Genomic DNA, 19,078 nt, shown 5'->3' with positions numbered 1-19,078 from the left:
GATAGTGGTACAACGCACACTATCCTCCGAGATAAAAGATATTTCTTGGAACTAAAACCAACAAAAACAACGGTGAATACAATATCAGGTCCTGTAGACTTGATTAAAGGATGTGGTAAAGCACAATTTTTGTTACCTAATGGTACAAAATTTTTGATCAATGATGCTTTATATTCACCACAATCGAAAAGAAATTTGTTGAGTTTTAATGATATATATTCCCATGGGTATGATACTCAAACAATGAATGAAGGGAATGAGAAATATATGTGTCTTACCACATATAAATCAGGAAAGAAATATGTGATTGAAAAACTACCAATGCTCCCTACTGGATTGCATTATACACATATACGTCCCATTGAATCAAACATGGTAATTGATAATTCTTCAATATTAACCAATTGGCATGATCGATTAGGACATCCTGGTTCAACAATGATGCGAAGAATTATAGAAAATACACATGGTCATCCATTGAAAGACCAGAAGATCTTTCAGAATAATAAGTTTCAATGTAAAGCATGTTCTCTTGGAAAACTTATTATAAGACCATCACCAGCCAAAATCCAAACTGAATCACCAATGTTTCTTGAACGTATTCAGGGTGATATTTGTGGACCAATCCATCCACCATGTGGACCATTCAGATACTTTATGGTATTGATTGATGCCTCCAGCAGATGGTCACATGTATGTTTATTGTCAACTCGAAATGTTGCATTTGCAAGATTACTTGCTCAAATAATAAAATTGAGGAATCAATTTCCCGATTATACAATCAAGAAAATTAGACTTGATAATGCTGGTGAATTTACTTCCCAGACTTTCAATGATTATTGTATGTCTATGGGAATCATTGTTGAGCATCCTGTTGCTCATGTACATACTCAAAATGGATTGGCTGAATCATTGATTAAACGTCTGCAAATGATTGCTAGACCAATGATTATGAAAACAAAGCTCCCTATTTCTATATGGGGACATGCAATTTTACATGCTGCTTCATTAATTCGCATCAGACCAAGTGCATATCATAAATACTCCCCATTGCAGCTTGCATTTGGTAAAGAACCAGACATTTCTCATCTGAGAATTTTTGGATGTATGGTGTATGTGCCTATTGCACCACCTCAACGAAAGAAAATGGGACCTCAAAGAAAGATTGGAATTTATATTGGTTATGATAGTCCATCGATCATTCGATATCTTGAACCACAGACAGGCGACGTGTTCACAGCACGTTTTGCTGATTGTCATTTTAATGAGGAAATCTTCCCAATGTTAGGGGGAGAACAGAAACATACCGAAAAAGAAATTACATGGTATGTATCATCATTGTTACATCTGGATCCAAGAACAAAACAATGTGAAAAAGATGTACAGCAAATTGTGCACTTGCAAAGAATAGCAAATCAAATACCAGATGCATTTGCAGACACAAAAGGGGTAACTAAATCATATATACATGCTGCAAATGCCCCTGCTCGAATTGAAATTCCGAAGAAACAAATTGAAGATAGTCATGATGTCATTAAACGCCTGAAGCGTGGAAGGCCAGTTGGTTCCAAGGATAAAAATCCTCGAAAAAGAAAATTCATAGAGAAACACAATGATCACAAAATAGAGAATGATGTTCCTGAAGAAACACATAATGATCACAAAATAGAGAATGATGTTCCTGAAGAAACACATGATGATGAAAATGTTTTGTCAGAACCACAAACTGACGAGAATCATGAAATCTCTATCAATTATATTAATACTGGAAAAATATGGAACCGAAAAGATATAGAAGAAATTGATGATATATTTTCTTATAATGTGGCAATCGACATCATAAATGATAATGAAGATCATGAACCAAAATCTTTTGGTGAATGTAAAAATCGGCAGGATTGGATAAAATGGAAAGATGCCATCCAGGTTGAATTGGATTCGCTAAATAAACGTAATGTTTTTGGACCTATAGTCCTTACACCTGAAGGTGTAAAACCTGTTGGATACAAATGGGTTTTTATTCGAAAGCGAAATGAGAAAAATGAAATAGTAAGATATAAAGCTCGACTTGTTGCACAAGGTTTTTCTCAAAGGCCTGGAATTGATTATGAAGAAACGTATTCTCCTGTGATGGATGCAATTACGTTTCGGTATTTGATTAGCTTGGCAGTATCTGAAAATTTAGAAATGCGTCTTATGGATGTTGTTACAGCCTACTTATATGGATCACTTGATAGTAATATATATATGAAAATCCCTGAAGGATTTAAGATGCCTGAAGCACAAAGTTCAAAACCCAGAGAATGTTATTCTGTGAAATTACTAAGATCATTATATGGGTTGAAGCAATCCGGCAGAATGTGGTATAATAGGCTAAGTGATCACTTGATGAAAAAGGGATATGTAAATAATTCAATATGCCCTTGTGTTTTCATTAAGAAAACAACATCCGGATGCGTAATTATTGCTGTATATGTTGATGATTTAAACATCATTGGAACAAATAAGGAAATTCAAGAAGTTGTGTCATACTTGAAAGAAGAATTTGAAATGAAGGATCTTGGAAAAACCAAGTATTGTCTGGGTTTACAAATTGAACAAAAAGAATGTGGAATATTTGTTCACCAGACAAATTATACAGAAAAGATCCTTAAACGTTTTAATATGGACAAATCAAATCCTTTAAGTACTCCAATGGTTGTTAGATCATTAAACATAGAAAAGGATCCATTCCGTCCATGTGAAGATGATGAAGATATTCTTGGTCCAGAAGTACCATATCTAAGTGCTATCGGTGCCCTTATGTATCTTACAAATTGTACAAGGCCTGATATATCTTTTGCCGTAAATTTATTGGCAAGATTTAGCACATATCCAACAAAGAGACATTGGAACGGAATTAAACATATATTCCGTTATCTACGAGGAACGACAGACTTGGGACTTTTGTATTCAAAAGATGCTAATCCAAGTATAATTGGTTATGCCGATGCTGGATACTTATCTGATCCACACAAAGCACGTTCTCAAACTGGATATGTATTTACTCGTGGAGGCACTGCAATTTCTTGGCGTTCACAGAAACAAACACTTGTAACAACTTCATCAAATCATGCCGAGATTATTGCACTACATGAAGCAAGCCGTGAATGTGTGTGGTTAAAATCAATGACTCAACATATCCAAATCTCATGCGGATTATCATTCGACGAGAAGCCTGTGATACTATATGAAGATAATGCTGCATGTGTTGCTCAAATGAAAGAAGGATACATAAAAAGCGACAGAACTAAACATATTCCTCCTAAGTTCTTCGCATTCACCAAGGAGCTTGAGAAGAATAAATGTATTGATGTTCGTCACATTCAATCAAGTGAAAACTCATCAGATCTCTTCACAAAGGCACTTCCTACGACAATATTCAGAAAGCACATATATAATATTGGGATGCGCAATCTACGAAATTTGTGAAGAATTGTTCGTGTCAACATGAGGGGGAGTTTACGTGACTGCACTCTTTTTCCCTTACTATGGTTTTTATCCCAATGGGTTTTTCCTAGTAAGGTTTTTAACGAGGCAGTATAAAAACACGTAATGTATACAATCATTATGATCATCATCACAAGGGGGAGTGTTGAAAAATTATTTAAAAATGTGTTAAATATTTGTGTTGAAAATGTGAATGTTGAATGTTGAAAATTAGGTAAAATTAGGTGTTGAATATTGAAAATTAGTGTGTGATGATGTAGGTAATGATGTATTTTATTTTTGGATTATTTGTAAAAATTTTCTATAAATAGATCTCTCATTTGTGAAGAAAATCACAATTGAGTTGAGAGAAAAATATTATAAAGTGTGTAGTGTGATAATTTTGAGAGTTTGAGATTTTTACTTTTTTACCGTAAATTTTTACTTTTCACAACAAAATTTAACGTATATATTTATAATTCGAAAAATTAATATTTAAGTGTATAACTCTTAGAGTAACTATTATAGAGTACATCAAAATATTTAATTTTATAATTATCTTTTTATCTTACTAAAAACTCCTCAAATTTCTCTATATTTTACATAGAAAAAAATCTAAACAAAACTTCTCTTTTAAATCGAACAAATATATTAAATTAAAAATAATTTCGTATTAATTGTTTAGTATTATTTGATTAAATTAAAAGTAATAATAACACATACAACGTATGTGCATCTTTTATTAATATAAAAAAGATAAAACAAAGCAGAATGATCAAAGCAGGTTTTATAATTGAATCATCCGATTTTTTGTTTCTGTTTTGGGTTTTAACTTTTACATTTTGTCGTCTATCTTCTTTAATTTACCACTCAAAATCTGCAACATTAGTTATTCATTGAATAAATGAATCTTATTTGATGCCTATACAACCAAATAATATTTGAATTCTGTGGAACTTTCTTTCATATATTGTGTGTTTCTAGTAAATTTCTATAATAGATTTTATTTATGCAATTCAATTTTAAATATAATAATGCTAATATTTTAGCAATATAGCCACCTTTGTGTGTCGTTATGAAAGAAAGTCAAAGATAATACACTTGGCCCGCAAATACATAAATTATACTTTGCATCTTTGAAAAGTCTTTGTCCAAATCCCAAATTTATACCAATTTTTAATTAAAAACGTAACTCCCTTCCCTTTCCCTATTTATCTGACTCACAATAAACACATGAAATTAGCCACAATTGCGTGTTTTTGACCTTTTGACTTTCTCGAATCTCTCCCCTTATCTGATCCATATAAAACCAAATCCATTCACCACAGTTCTTCGAACAAACCAAGGGAGATTCGTCAATTTATTCTACACACTTCTTCATTTTCTTTCAAAGAAATCAAGATTCAAATCAATGGCGGAAATGGAGATTCCTCCATATTTTATCTGCCCCATTACTCTAGATATCATGAAAGATCCGGTGACAATCTCGACCGGGATAACATACGACAGAGAGAGCATAGAAAACTGGATTTTTTGTCTGGAGAAAACTACATGTCCGGTCACAAAACAGCTTCTTTTCGACACGGAATTGACCCCAAACATCACTCTCCGGCGCCTGATCCAATCCTGGTGCGTGCTCCATGCCTCGCAAGGCGTAGAAAGACTGCCAACCCCGAAAGCTCCAATCAGCAGATCACAGATTTTAAAACTTCTAAATGATGCCAATTCTCCAGATATGCAGATGAATTGCCTACAAAGACTTAAATCCATCTCTTATCAGAATCAAACCAATAAAAGATGCATGGAAACAGTAGGAACAGCCGAGTTTTTGGCGTTCTTGATCGTCCAGAAAACACTTGATTTGGAATCAGAATCCAAACAAGCCTGTGAGGTGGCTTTAAGCATTCTCTACAATCTACAGTTATCAGAATCAGGAGTGAAATCGATCAGCAATCAAGAATTCATCGAAGCCTTGAGCAGGATTATGCAATGGGGAAGCTACGAATCTCGGGCTTATGCTGTCATGTTACTAGATTCAATTCTTGAAGTAGCTGATCCAGCTCAAACAGTACTCTCAACCATAAATCCCGAGTGCTTTTCCCAATGCATACAAATCTTAAAAGATGAAATCTCACAAAAGGCTACAAAAGCCACCCTCAAAGTACTGATCAACATCTGTCAATGGGGGAGAAACAGAATTAAAGCTGTGGAAGCTGGAGCTGTGAATCTATTAATCGATCTTCTACTGGATTATTCAGATAAAAGGGCATGTGAAATGATTTTGGTTTTGTTGGATTTGCTGTGTCAGTGTGCGGAGGGGAGAGCCGAGCTACTAAATCACAGTGCTGGATTAGCCATTGTTTCGAAAAAAATTCTTAGGGTTTCTCAGGTGGCAAGCGAGAAAGCAGTAAAGATTTTGTATTCCGTTTCGAGATTTTCCGCGACTCCTGGAGTTCTGCAGGATATGTTACAGATCGGGGTTGTGGCGAAATTGTGTCTGGTTCTTCAGGTTGATTGTGGGATCAAAATAAAAGAGAGGATTAGAGAAATGCTTAAATTGCATTCCAGGGCGTGGAGGAATTCTTCATGCATACCCGATAATTTGATTTGTTCATATCCATCTTGATTATAATTAGCTATATTTTTTTTTATGTACAGAAATTTAGACGGGATAATCAGTGCCTTTGTTAAAAGATTGAGATTTAATTGAAAAATTATTTGATTAATCGTGATTTGAATGACATTCATGATATTTGATATATTTAAAATCCATTATAATCAGCATTGAAAATATTTATAAGCCGGAGAGTTAGAAACTATTGGCTAAAGCTTTGCTACTTTTGCTTTATAAACAGATACATTCACAAGTTTTTAAATATTGTATTATTATCCTTCAAAAAAAAAAATATTGTATTATTAAATTAGAGTAACCAAAACTAAAAGACGTTCTATATGTTATAGAACATAAACATGAAGATTAATTTCAACTAATCAGTTTTTTAATTTAAGGTTTCGACCATATTAAGATGAATTTTATAAACGATTTTCCTTATTTTCGAATAATAAATATTTGAAACGTTGGTCAACTAACAACCACATGCTAGCACCGGAACCTTATCTCGTGGGGCTGTCTTTTTAATATATAATAATAATTATTATTTTTCATTTATTTATATAAAATTAGATTTCATCGAAGCAAGACAAAAAACATGATGTCGCAAATAAGTGCAAGTTTTTCTTTTGTAAGTCAAAGATATTATGGTTTTATAGTAACTTAGAAAAATTAGCCTTTATATATGGTAAATATTAAATAATTAGTACTATCTATTGTTCTTCCTAAATTTTAATTTAAATAATCAACATCGTATCGTATGATAAAAGTTCGTCGTTTGTAATATAACTTTTAGAGAAAATTAAAAAAAAAAAGATGGCCATGTGGTGCATTATCAATCAGCCACTTTGCATTAAAGCACAGTCGCCATAGAAATTTAAGATTAGGTGAGTGATTGAACTATATGAAAAATTTCAATTTCTCTTGAAATTATGATTTCTAGTCGTAATCAATACTAATTATATATATATATTGAAAAAATTGATTTAATAGAAAATAAAATTAAAAATAAAATAAGTGGTGCTCTAGATGTTTTTGACGAGTGATCGGAAAATTGAAAAACAAGAGAGAACCAATTACTCGTTAAAGAGTACTGTATTTTATTTAAAAAAAGAGCCCAAAAATAAATCTCGAACTCCAAATTATCTAAACAAGTAATTAATATACAAATAAACACAACAACAAAAATGATAGCAATATCGATCTCCAAGAAAACGTAAAACAAAAAAACAAATCGGGGATGTTGAAAAACTACAAATGAACTTCGATTTTGCTCACTTGGCTGGTGGAGGCTGGGCCGGAGGCGACTGAGCTTGCCCACCGCCTCCACCACCACCACTAGATCCACCACCGGAACTCTTCCATGGCTGAAGAGATAAAACAATAATCAAGATAATAATGAGCAAGATGATAATCCCAAAACAAGCCCATTTCCTGGTATTTTTCTGATGTTTCCTGGCAACCTCGAGCTGATGAGTTCCACCTCTTACAAAAGAATTAGCCCTGTTCACCTGGCTTTCGATATCATCAAGCTGCTCCCCCTGGCTCTGCACAAGCACCGCCATATCCAAAAAAACCTGGTGCAATTCCCTCAGATTTCTCTCCATTTCCTTAACCGCATCATGCCTCTCTTGAATCTCCATTATTGTGTCCATAACCTGTCCCCTTCCCTGTTGCTGAATCGCCTTCTGAAGAAAAGTCTCGCTCTCCCCAGTTTCTATCAAATCATCCAGGATTTTTTCATCAGGATTCTCTCCGGTCACAGTGTAATATCTCCGCTGCACGGTTTCGCGATACTCGGATCCCATTTTCTGCCTCAGATCGTTGAATCTGGCCATGGTTTCTTGAAGCTTTTTCCTCAGGCCATTGACAACTGAGGTCCGCGTCCGATCGGAGGAACTCCCGGGCCCGCATCCGGGGAGGCCCCGATTTGCGGCATTAGAGCGATCCAGCGCTTCTAACCGGACTTTTATCACTTTTGCTTTCTTGAGAGAGGCAGAGATGTCTGAATCCATACGGGAGCGAAGATCTTTCACGGTTTTCGCGTTGTGGAGAGTCTTACTCTGCTCGTGAGAAGACTGGAGCTGGGTGTAGAGGGATTCCAGTTCCCCAAGCTCCTCTTTAACGGCTTCCACATCATCGAAAAAACGATCCAAGTTGACGCCGCCGGTGGAGCCGGAGTTCGTCATCTGGATGGAATGGGAATTCGGCGGCGGGGATTGATCTTGTTCCCGGAATCGGGAGAAGGATCCTGAAAAAAGATCGTTCATTTTCTTATAAATCGATCTTCTGAACAATTATCCTCAGTCGATCGACTTTCTCGTGAAGATCGAATATACCAAGAAATGGTTCCGGAGGCGGATTGAATAAATGAAGATGAGTTCGTGGAAAAGATGGGTTCTTATGTCGTGGTACAGGCGTACAAAACAGGGGACTTTGTTGAATGGGTCAGACAAGACTGGTCAAATGAGTCGTCTTCCGTGTTATTACACACAGAAAAGTCAACCAAAGCTGAATTTATAGGAAGGGCTCGTTCTATTTTCAGGATAAATCGTTGTTTTTATAAAAGTAATATCTTCACATTCATTTATTTCATATTTATATTCTATTTCGTGTTAATTTAAATAAATATCATATTTATTTAATAATAAAGATATTTGAAATTCATTTTATTTTGTATAACTAACACATAAATAATTAAAATATAAATTTAAAATTTCATCTATTATTTAATTCTTAACGATAAAATAATAATCAAAATCCATTTAGTTTATATCCATCTATACAATACAACCTAAATGTTTATAAAAAACAATTACAAAATTTTCTTTTACAATAAAAACATATAATTATTTTTATTATAGCATTTAAAAAAAAAAAACTATCTTAAACTTATCAAAACACGGTTATCTAATCTTGTCATTGCATTGAATCGCATAATTTTATTGAAATAACTTAAAACATATTATTAACACGTATGAAAGAGGTTTATTGCATAATAAAAAGTGGGGCCCATCATTGGAAAATTCAAGAGAAGGTACGGTGCCTACCAATTACCATATCATAATTCATAAATTGACATATAATTGGGAAAACGCGAAATTTCAAAGGAAAGGATAACACGCGGAGTTGCTAGCAAAGATAAGATATGATCTATCCATTTGTATTTTCTCTCAAATTATAAAATTTGATCTTTTCATGCAAAGTTCAAACTCGTAAACTATGTAATGCTCTTGGATGTGGCTCTGTTACATCTGGTGTTGTTTACTTTTTGGATGCCTAAACAAGTGGAAGATTTCGTATGAATACAAGTATTCCAAATATATGAATTTATCACCAATTTCATCCATACTTTCAACTTCACTCCATCTCGGTGATTTATATCTATGCATAAATATCAAAATCTGAAACGGCAATGCATTAAACAAACAGGTTTGGTACATGTACGTATAAGGCTGAGACCGTACCCCTGAGATTCATGGAATTGCCCGATGCGTTCGTTCTCTCATATGTCTTAAACTGCTGATGAAGTTCTCTGCTCCGCGACTTGTAAATTTAATGACCGGCCTTCCACATCCTAGGTTGTATCAACGAGTAAAAGAGGATATTATAAGAAGCAGAACAATAAAACAAGATTGCAATGAAAACGAGAGGTTTTAAAAAGAATCCTGTAGAGACCATCCCAATGAGTGACAGAGTTAGAAGTTTAGGACAGAGGAGAAGAAACTAAAATTTGAGAAATTTAGGAGCGATGATATTGTATTGTCATGCATGTATATAACATAAATATACATGAGTTTATAAGAAAACTTAAGAAAGAATTAAGATAACGATCCCTGATAGCCCCCATAGATCTGGTTGGCAAAAAGGAACTAGTTAAGAGATGACATTCAAGTGTTAATTTACCAATCCATTCATTGCTTCAAGTGCGGATTCTACTTCTTCTGCAGACGAAAAAGTTACGAATCCAAAGCCTCGTGATCTCCCAGTATCTCTATCGAAGATGACTTTGGCACTTGTGAATCCTGGTTGTTGTGCGAAGGTTTCTCTGAGAGCTTCAGAGGTTAGGCTCCAACTGAGGTTGCCTACATACATTTTGTGAGGGCTGTCTACAAAGCCCTTGTTGCTGATTCTTGCCTTCAGACTCATTGACTCCCTTTCACCTCCTTTTGGCACCTCGGGGAAGTTTACCTTTGCATTGCGGCCCCCGATTTCCTGTTGCATGATGTAAATTCTCATTCTATCAAGAGCTAACATATATATAATATCACAATCAGTGGCACATCTTACTGGAATAGCAACTCCCAAACAATTATTAGACGTTTTATGTGACAAATAAGATCTTAAATAGTAGTTAGCATAGCCGCGCATCAAATTTTATGGTAGAATACACAAATTCAAGATCACAATCAGATCATAAGGACAAAACATATATCATAACTAAAACAGAGAATGCATGACATAAAAGAACAATAACTTACAGCTCCATCAAAGAGGCGAATTGCTTCTTCGGCTGCTTTCACACTGCCCATATCGACAAATGCAAACCCGCGACTCCTTCCGGGAGCTTTACCGTAGATAACCTTTAAAACAAAAGGTTACACATGGCACAAATTCCCACTATGTTCTTGAATGGGTTCCAACGTAATCATTTTCTTGCATAAACAAAAAAAATTGCACACATTCTTTCCAGAATTTTGGTTCTGGATGACATACATGGTGCGAAATCAAAAGAAACACAATCGACCGAAAAACGTTGAAACTTATCCAGTTAAAAAGGCCAAAGATGAGCACACAGACCTCCACAGATACAACACGACCTGCTTCAGCGAAGATTTCGGACAATTCAGCAGGTGTCACTGTAAATGGCAAATTACCCACGTAGAGTCTTCCAGCTTCCACAGATTCCAACGTCTCATTCTCCTCCATCGCATTCTCAACTTGTTTTCCATGAAGCACCGTTTCTCCAATAATCCTTTCTGGGTCTTCTTCCTGACTTACCTCAACACCATCAAATGCAGCACAGATTGTCGAAGATAGGGATAGAGAAGAAAAAGGAGAGAAATTTAGCGAAGTCTTGTGTCCAAGAGGAGTCTTTAAGGTGGGATGTGATATACATGGGAATAAATGAAGGAAAACATGGTCGATGTAAGTTGGAGATAATGAACAAGAAGCCGCGGCCATGGCTGTTGGCGCCATTGAAAGGGAACAAGATGACATAGCTCCTTCCAGTAACTTGTATAGATTTGATGAATTCGAGCACGCGGGTGTATGGGTTTAGGAGCTCCGGGGATTGATAGTGGCGGATGCTGGAAGATAAGTGGCGGAGGGTGAATGCTGATCTGTTAAGAGGGTAACTTCCTATGGTCGAATATTGACTTGAGAGGTGTTCTATACCATGACTGCCTTTTTCTTGATTTTATTAAATATATAAATTCAACTCAATTTAAAATCTATTTAATTTAATGATGTAATGGCAAAATTCGAAATGAGACCTATTCTAAACCAATTTCCATAAAAAGAGGGAAAAATGAATGAAATAAAACTTTATAGAGACATGTCATATTACATTTGCACGATGTTTCGCTAATTGGTGCCATCTTTGGAGCGCCTAAGTTTTAGCCTAGCCGCATGTAAATTAAGTTCCACACTGCATTTTTCTTTTGATCCCTCACCAATATCTAAACCAGGAACAATGACATCCTCAGGCCGGATATGATTCGTTTGATCTTGGAGCTGAACCTGAATGGACTCGGACTTGGGAGTTTGGGCACGGTTCGAGGTGGAAGTTCTCCATGTGGGAACAATAGGTCGTTTCTTTTCAGGCTTGTTATTCTGGAGAATTCCGGAAGGTGTGGTAGGTGGAGTTGGTGGAGGAGCACCGCCGGGTCTCTGGTTATCCACATTCTGCTGGAAAGATTAAAGGAAATCCAGTTACATATGATTGGACTAGCAAGTGACATAATATGGGCGGTATACGTTTTGTCTTCTACCAATTCCTTCGATTTAAGTCCCTCGATGTTCGAGATATTTATAATATCTTGATGAACTTTTGAGTCAAACTCGAACTAAAAAATAACCAACCTAGCAAAATTCAACTATAGATCATCTTGTTTTTTATAATGATAAAACTCAACTCGACCCCACTACACACCTTTATTTCATAATTCTTAAAACTCGTGTAAAGATTTAGAAGAATGAGAGCATCCTCACTCCAAATGCAATGGTGGCCACTTTGATTCTATAATGACTTTCACCCAAAAGCCAGCTCTTTTGTTCGGACAATATGATACATGCGAGGAGGTAGATGAAAGCCTAGGAAAACAATGAATGGATCCATTTTTTTGCATAGAAATTATTTTTTCCTGATCCAACCTATGTTAAACATCGCCTGTATTTTTCTAGTAATTTTTTATTTTATTTTCTGTACAGAAGAAGAGAGACACGTTGGATACCTGAGAGGTGATAGGCTGTGTAATCCTTGTAGACTGGGAGGCCACAAATTGAAGCAGTTGGAGAATCTTGACTGAACCCAGTTCTGTACAGTTCTGCCAATAATAAGCTGCTAAATCCCAAGCCCTATTCCTAAATTCTACTAAACTTCTATCAATATCAGTCTCATGTTTCGACACATACGGCCGCAATAAGGTCTCATACACATAACCTGTTCCCTGCATTAAAACAAGTTAAACTATATTCATTTGACTATCATGTATTTGCATAACAAAAGTTTTAAACTTTTTATGCATCAAGTTTAGCCACGATTAGATCTCATTTCGCTCTGCCCTCCTTTGTCATTTTTGTTCACTGGAATCTTAAACTATGTTCTTTCTGAAACATCCATTAAATATGAGAACAGTTTACATACCTTCGTTTTTGGATACCATAAGTAGATGAAGAGTGCCAACTTCATCTCACCATACATAGGCAACCTATGTAAGATTTCAAGTTCATTCACAAGATCAAAATTAAATTGGCAAATAGAAATTTAAAATAAAAAAGAAAAATAACCAGTGACAGAGACAGAAGAGTTGGACAAAACTAAACTTTGAAAAAAACTTAGGTTGGAATCATTTTTTACTATATGTTGTACAAAAGTTCTTAGAAAAGAGTTAGAGATGATAACTGCATTTGACAACTCTATTTTCTTCATCACTGCATAAATCACGTACCATGAAACAAACACGTCGCCGATTTTCTCAAGAATTGTAAGCACTGCAACAATAATCCTGCAAAAATCAGCATTTCAAGATTTAACTTATGATCTGATGCAAGAAATATCATTATTCATTAAATTAGAATAATGGGAAATGGGAGAAAATTAAGATGAGATTGGAGAAACTTTAGCAAACTCCCTTCGCCAAATTAAATAGACATTTAAGATCAAAGACAGATTCTTGCACAGGAACATAAAATTAAATAAAACAATCATTTTTTATGATAATGCAGTAGATCAACTAATAAACTTACCTGTACCTTTCTTTCTCATTTCAAAACACAAGTCCTTTAGTTTTTTACATATGTGTATGCATAAAGTTTTAACAACTTCAGCGTATAGTCGTTACTTAAATAAAAAAAGAAAATTAAAGAAAGTTCTCACCAATATTGGCACCAAAACCTGAGTTCTTGAACCTCAACTCTGTTTTTCTCCACAGTTTTGAAACACTGGAATGCAGGGTAAGCATATCCAAGAACCAATCTGTTCCGTTCAGAAACAAACTATGATCAATTCTTCTCCTTCTTCTTCTTTTTCTTTTAAAAAAAATCGAATTTTACCAATATTTAAAGCTTCCTGGTAAAATTCCTTAAAAAATATGTAAAGAATTACTGTTATGACATACACTAAACATCTGGTGATGAATTCCCCGATCATCTTTAATACCAAAGCCTGCCAATAATTGAGAGTTATTTAACAAATAATGGAATAATCAAGAAATAATTCAATACAGCCAATAAAAAGATAATTACTTTCACCTGCTAAAAAAGCAGATTCGAGGGGCAAATAAACGAGATGGATTCTATAATAATCCTCCCACAGAGACAAAAAAATCAAATGGTTCCGAGGGCAGCCATTTGAAGAAACTGCATACAAAACAAACAGAAAATGCGATGAAATTCCCCTTGAGGACATATTATTATTATTATTTATCAAAGAATCTTTCACGGAAAAATCCAAAGTAAGGTAACCTTGCTTGAGAGGGAGGATCTTAAAATTCTGGGTCCTTGGGAAATGCAAATTAAAGTCCTGATTTTAAGAAAAAATTAAGAAGTTGGTTATATATATGGGATGATTTTACGAACGTGCGTGGCTGTCAGCATACGTGCATGTATGTATATATACACACACACACATGTGCGTGAATTTTGGATTGGATATAAAAGATCGAAACTTGGAATAGATCGAAGACTTGTGATAGAAAGAAATCTATTAAATTAAAAACAAATTATGAAAAATAACATAAAATAAAATTAGGAATATTGAGAGGAAATGAAGGGATATCTAGCCCCCCATTAAATTACACGTCGTTCCAGATTATGGGATTTCTTCGGATTCTTCAATTATTCGCGGGTTTACCGTTTTGACAGTTATTATAGGGTTAGTTAATGCTATTAGCTTTTCTCATATTCCAATACATATTCTCTCTTTTATATGAAAGTTGAGGAATATATTGATGATCCAAAAAATAATACTTTCAAACAAATAACCATATCATATAGAGATAAATACTTCGAGAGTAACACAAAAATACCAAGTAGCCCAAATTTATCACTGATCGAAAGCTAATTCAAACAAGTATTTTCTCGAGACCCTGCATGTGTGCAAAACATTTTTTTTTCTGAACAGAATAAGCTGAAAAGATTTATATTATTTATTTCGATCAATTAACATCAATAACAAATAATTTTTAAAAATAATAATAAATAGAATATTAAAACAGAGCCAAACTCCAAATTAGAGCCCCAATGCTAAGCAAAAAATAAATGAAACGGGCTAAGCTTTCTGACCCAATGAAATGGAAAGTAGAATCTGGCCCAAGAATACAGCTAACAAAATTTGGACATTGGTTGGAACCCAAATTTATTTGATTGAAGGCTATTTCCTTCAAAACTTGAAATTCTTTTATTGTAAGGCGAGTAAACTTTGTCTATATTTATAATAATAAGTAAACATAAAAATTAATATTTTTTTTATAGATAATCTAAATAGGATATTTGTCTAACAAAATTAACTTATGATACCGTCTCACCAAAATTTTTGTGATATAAGAATATGAGCAACCATAATATACAAAATATGATATCTCATACTATTTTTTGAAATTATCATTGACACATGTAATAAAATATTTTACACTAATAATATAAGAATTGTTCAACATTAATTACATAGATGTAATTAAATTTATTTTATAAATGACGGATACATATAAGGATGGATATTAAGCAACAACATACATACATATATATACTCCATCATATTTATATATAGGAAATTAGCTGTAGATCTCCCCCACCATTGAAGCCATAGATATATAGGATCTTTTAAAAAAAATGAGTAAGTCTATGTGAGATGGCCGTCGGACGATCAAGTTTTTGTGTAAAAAAAATAGGTTGAAAATTTAGTATGTCGATTTAGAAAAAAATTGAAAAAATATATTAGCATGAAATGGCTTTAAAATACGCATTTTTTAATCTTTGCTCCTAATTTAAACAAACATCTCGACATATATACATATATATAGTGTACTTGATGCTTAACTTGATAATTAAATAGTGTACACGACAAATTTGCGACATATATANAGGGTCCCTCAAATCAAAAGTTCACAGTGTAGAATTTATTTATGAAAACCATCAGTTCCCCTTATTTTCTCACACAAAAATCAACAAAAAAATTCTCGATGTTCTAAAGGTCTCTTAAAATGTCTAGCACCAAGAAAAATTATTTTTTGGATAAATTTGGAATCGGTTAAGGCTGCAGCAGCAGCTGCAGAAGGCCAAAACTATCGGCCGTATTCTGCCCAAGTACCCTAAAATCACCCATCTCTCCCTCCACCTCATCGGCCGCCTTTTCCTCGGCCGTGGACATGCCACCAGCATGCTACTCCTCGGATACCGACTCAGAAATCATGCGCCTGAGGAGTGTTAAATGTTTTGGAAGAATCGACGACGAGACTGTGGCGTTGGAGAAAGATTCCGCCAACCCATATCTGGATTTCCGCCAATCCATGCTGAAGATGATTCTGGAGAAACAAATTTACTCGAAAGATGATCTGAAAGAACTTCTGAATTGTTTCTTGCAGCTGAATTCTCCTTACTACCACGGAACCATTGTAAGGGTTTTTACAGAGATATAGAATGAGGTTTACTCTATTAAGCCTAACGCAGCATCGCCTTCTCCCGACTTGCATGAAACGTGGGTATCACGTGACTTCTAGGCATGCACGTGCGATGCCATTGATTTCCATTTTTAATAGTTAGGAGAGAACCTTACAGTATTTGGCGTGAAATAATATACAGCCATGCATGAACCCTAAGATCTGCCAATGGTTGGTAATGGTACGTGGATAGAAAATCTTTTTATATTTAATTAATATTATATTTTCATGAGTATAATTCCTTGCTTATATTTCTTTTGAAAATATTACTTCTATTAATAGATTTGTTTTCGCTATGTAAAATGATGTGCAAATTTAAGCTGAAAATTGTAAACTGGTTATAAATTGTATTTTTTATATGCTTTTTTAATAAAAGATTAATTTTTACGTGAGCAATTGTTGAATAAACGTGAAAGCATTTAAAAATTTTATAACGTAACATATTAGTATTATTAAAATAAAGGGGTGTTACTCACAAATAAATTGATGTTACCTTTGTCAATAAAATAAAAATTACTATAATTCCTCGCGTTAATTACAAATTGATCGGTACGTACATTATGAATATATAATAAAGAGGATAGATTTTTTATTTTTATTTTTCTAATAATGTAAATAAAATGTGTAGTAAAAATAATGTAATTAATAATTTACTCAATAAAATATTAACATTTTTTTATATCCTAATAAAAATATAGAACAAACTGTATTTTATATTTGATTTAAAAAAAACACACACACAAAGTGATAAAGTGAGGATTTAAGAAGTGATGATAAAATGAAGATCTATGAAGATAGACAATGATATTTTGGATAAGTGAATATAAAAATAAGATATTTTTTTAAAGAGATTGGGTATCCCAACTTTTTTAAAGCAGCTTATAAGCTGTCAATAAGATTTTTCCAACGTTTTACCAAACAAATTATGAAATTTTTTTTAGTTTTAAACAAACTTATAAGTTGTTTTTAGAGCTTATAAGATCTGCTAAACACACTCTAAATTACTTCTAAAAATGTTTTTCATTTGATATCAAATACTTTTAGATATTTCCATAAAAAAAACTTTTTAGATATTAATTTGGTGGATATACAACTAGAGTTCCAACATAAATGTTTGTAATCTAATTAAAAATTAAAATGTCAATATTTATGCTATAGAATCGAGCTTTTGCCACTTTACCAAACACTATAATTTATGGTAATAGTGCAACTCAAATCTTTTAAGTCGTACAACAATTCAAACGTCACGTTTCAATTGTTCTAAAAAGCAGAAATGATTATTGTACCCTAACAACCTCCCTCTCAATAATTACACTAACTACAATCAATGAGAATCAAACTCGTGACCTTAGCTCTAATACCAATTGTAGGATCGAGCGTTTTCCACTTTATCAAAGGCTATAGCTAGTAGTAATAGTGCAAACCAAATCTTTTAAACCGTACAACAGTCCAAACTTCACGTTTTGATTGCTCTAACAAGCAGTGACAATTATTGCATCTCAACAATCTCTCTCCGAATAATTGCACAATTTACAATAAATGAGAATAAAACTCGTGACTTTATATCTAACATCAATTGTAGGAACAAGTGTTTGCCGTTTTATAAAAAGTTATAGATTATAGGCCAGAAAACTCATTTTTTCTAATTAATTATTCAGATATATTCGTAAATTCTTTAATTTGAGACTAATTCCATAAACATGACATGAATGTCAATTTTATTTTTTGTACTTCTTGAAACTTCTAGTTTTTTCAAAATCAACAAGCATGAAAAGTAAATTTGAAAACTATATCCACCAAAATCGAGATCACAAGTTTTATGAATGTCATTTAATCACAAGATCTTGTTTGCCTATTAACCTTCATGCATGCCCCATTTCAATATGCACCATAACCACACCAACCCCATAGGCATATTCACTCAACTTTCAGCAAACAAAGTTGATTTCGTCTTGTTGGCTGATATTGGACACAAAAAAGATTATTGAAATCAAAGGATAGTGAAGGGGAAACCAAATTTTGGGGCCATATTAACTTTTTCCCACTCAATGAAACGAAATGTTTTGATTTAAAGCATCGAGATTTGTGGCTTTAAATTAGTTGCCCACCTTTTGTTTGTCAACCTCTAATTGTCCAAAACATGTTCAATACAATTTCAAACTCTTTATGACATTTTATCTGTTATAGAGAGACCCAATTACTTCTTTAGTATTAAAAATATATCTTAATTTCATTATCAAAATTTACATGAATTTGAGGGTTTCGAGTAATTGATTAAATAATGATAAATATTGTCATTAGAATATCCAAGAACATTAAGGGAATATTAGTTTTGGGAAATCAAAAGGTAAATGGAGTGCAGTTATCTACAATATTTTGAATTTTATGGTGAATATGTTTATGCACCAAATTTTAGAATAATTTAAAAATAAATATATTTTTCAATTATTTAAAAAGTATACATTCATAAAAAAATAATTGAATACACATGCATATTTTGGAGAAAACTAAGCTCCATAGACTCAATCTTAATTTCCAAGAAAATTAAGATCCATTATTTTTATTATAATTTTTGTATTAAATAGTTTATACTTTGTTGGCTGATTGGAAAATTAGAGAG

At 33.6% G+C, this 19,078-nt stretch overlaps 4 protein-coding genes and 1 pseudogene across 5 annotated transcripts; 2 read left to right on the top strand and 3 right to left on the bottom strand.

The window, feature by feature from the left end:
• Positions 1 to 4,789: 4,789 nt before the first annotated feature.
• Positions 4,790 to 6,113, top strand: LOC140961374 (E3 ubiquitin-protein ligase PUB23-like). The gene has a single exon (XM_073419864.1). The coding sequence runs from the start codon at positions 4,880 to 4,882 to the stop codon at positions 6,092 to 6,094; it is 1,215 nt and encodes a 404-aa protein (XP_073275965.1). The 5' UTR covers positions 4,790 to 4,879; the 3' UTR covers positions 6,095 to 6,113.
• A 1,035-nt stretch (positions 6,114 to 7,148) lies between these two features.
• On the bottom strand, positions 7,149 to 8,537 carry LOC140961375 (syntaxin-121-like). Its single transcript, XM_073419865.1, has one exon. It carries the CDS (start codon positions 8,347 to 8,349, stop codon positions 7,354 to 7,356), a length of 996 nt encoding a protein of 331 aa, XP_073275966.1. The 5' UTR covers positions 8,350 to 8,537; the 3' UTR covers positions 7,149 to 7,353.
• A 906-nt stretch (positions 8,538 to 9,443) lies between these two features.
• On the bottom strand, positions 9,444 to 11,438 carry LOC140962179 (33 kDa ribonucleoprotein, chloroplastic-like). The gene is made up of 4 exons (XM_073421066.1): positions 10,880 to 11,438; positions 10,561 to 10,662; positions 9,986 to 10,294; positions 9,444 to 9,656 (listed from the first exon to the last, which is right to left on the bottom strand). The coding sequence occupies exons 1-4, from the start codon at positions 11,297 to 11,299 to the stop codon at positions 9,594 to 9,596; spliced, it is 894 nt and encodes a 297-aa protein (XP_073277167.1). The 5' UTR covers positions 11,300 to 11,438; the 3' UTR covers positions 9,444 to 9,593.
• An 82-nt stretch (positions 11,439 to 11,520) lies between these two features.
• On the bottom strand, positions 11,521 to 14,474 carry LOC140962180 (putative HVA22-like protein g). Of its 2 annotated transcripts, none has more exons than XM_073421067.1 (8): positions 14,267 to 14,474; positions 14,054 to 14,161; positions 13,921 to 13,967; positions 13,680 to 13,778; positions 13,252 to 13,308; positions 12,948 to 13,011; positions 12,535 to 12,750; positions 11,521 to 11,989 (listed from the first exon to the last, which is right to left on the bottom strand). In XM_073421067.1, the coding sequence occupies exons 3-8, from the start codon at positions 13,950 to 13,952 to the stop codon at positions 11,666 to 11,668; spliced, it is 792 nt and encodes a 263-aa protein (XP_073277168.1). In that variant the 5' UTR covers positions 13,953 to 13,967; positions 14,054 to 14,161; positions 14,267 to 14,474; the 3' UTR covers positions 11,521 to 11,665. The 2 variants fall into 2 exon arrangements, with proteins under 2 accessions (XP_073277168.1, XP_073277169.1); XM_073421068.1 differs by having other exon boundaries at positions 11,521 to 11,986.
• Positions 14,475 to 16,002: 1,528 nt separating this feature from the next.
• LOC140960861 (transcription repressor OFP6-like) lies at positions 16,003 to 16,518 on the top strand (annotated as a pseudogene).
• The last annotated feature ends 2,560 nt before the right edge of the window (positions 16,519 to 19,078 follow it).

The sequence above is a fragment of the Primulina huaijiensis genome, chromosome 16 (genome assembly GCF_012295235.1).
Source record: "Primulina huaijiensis isolate GDHJ02 chromosome 16, ASM1229523v2, whole genome shotgun sequence".
In the NCBI taxonomy this organism is placed as follows: domain Eukaryota; kingdom Viridiplantae; phylum Streptophyta; class Magnoliopsida; order Lamiales; family Gesneriaceae; genus Primulina; species Primulina huaijiensis.
This window is presented reverse-complemented; position numbering and strand designations above follow the sequence as displayed.

Excerpts from the sequence above, each read along its gene's own strand:
- LOC140961374 (XM_073419864.1), top strand. The coding sequence starts at position 4,880 with ATGGCGGAAATGGAGATTCCTCCATATTTTATCTGCCCCATTACTCTA.
- LOC140961375 (XM_073419865.1), bottom strand. The coding sequence starts at position 8,349 with ATGAACGATCTTTTTTCAGGATCCTTCTCCCGATTCCGGGAACAAGAT.
- LOC140962179 (XM_073421066.1), bottom strand. The coding sequence starts at position 11,299 with ATGTCATCTTGTTCCCTTTCAATGGCGCCAACAGCCATGGCCGCGGCT. Across the intron at positions 10,663-10,879 it reads GTCGTGTTGTATCTGTGGAG|GTTATCTACGGTAAAGCTCC; the intron begins GTCTGTGTGCTC and ends TTTGTTTTAAAG. Across the intron at positions 10,295-10,560 it reads TTCGCCTCTTTGATGGAGCT|GAAATCGGGGGCCGCAATGC; the intron begins GTAAGTTATTGT and ends ATCATGCAACAG.
- LOC140962180 (XM_073421067.1), bottom strand. The coding sequence starts at position 13,952 with ATGATCGGGGAATTCATCACCAGATGTTTAGT. Across the intron at positions 13,012-13,251 it reads GGCGACGTGTTTGTTTCATG|GTTGCCTATGTATGGTGAGA; the intron begins GTACGTGATTTA and ends AATCTTACATAG. Across the intron at positions 11,990-12,534 it reads CACAGCCTATCACCTCTCAG|CAGAATGTGGATAACCAGAG; the intron begins GTATCCAACGTG and ends TAATCTTTCCAG.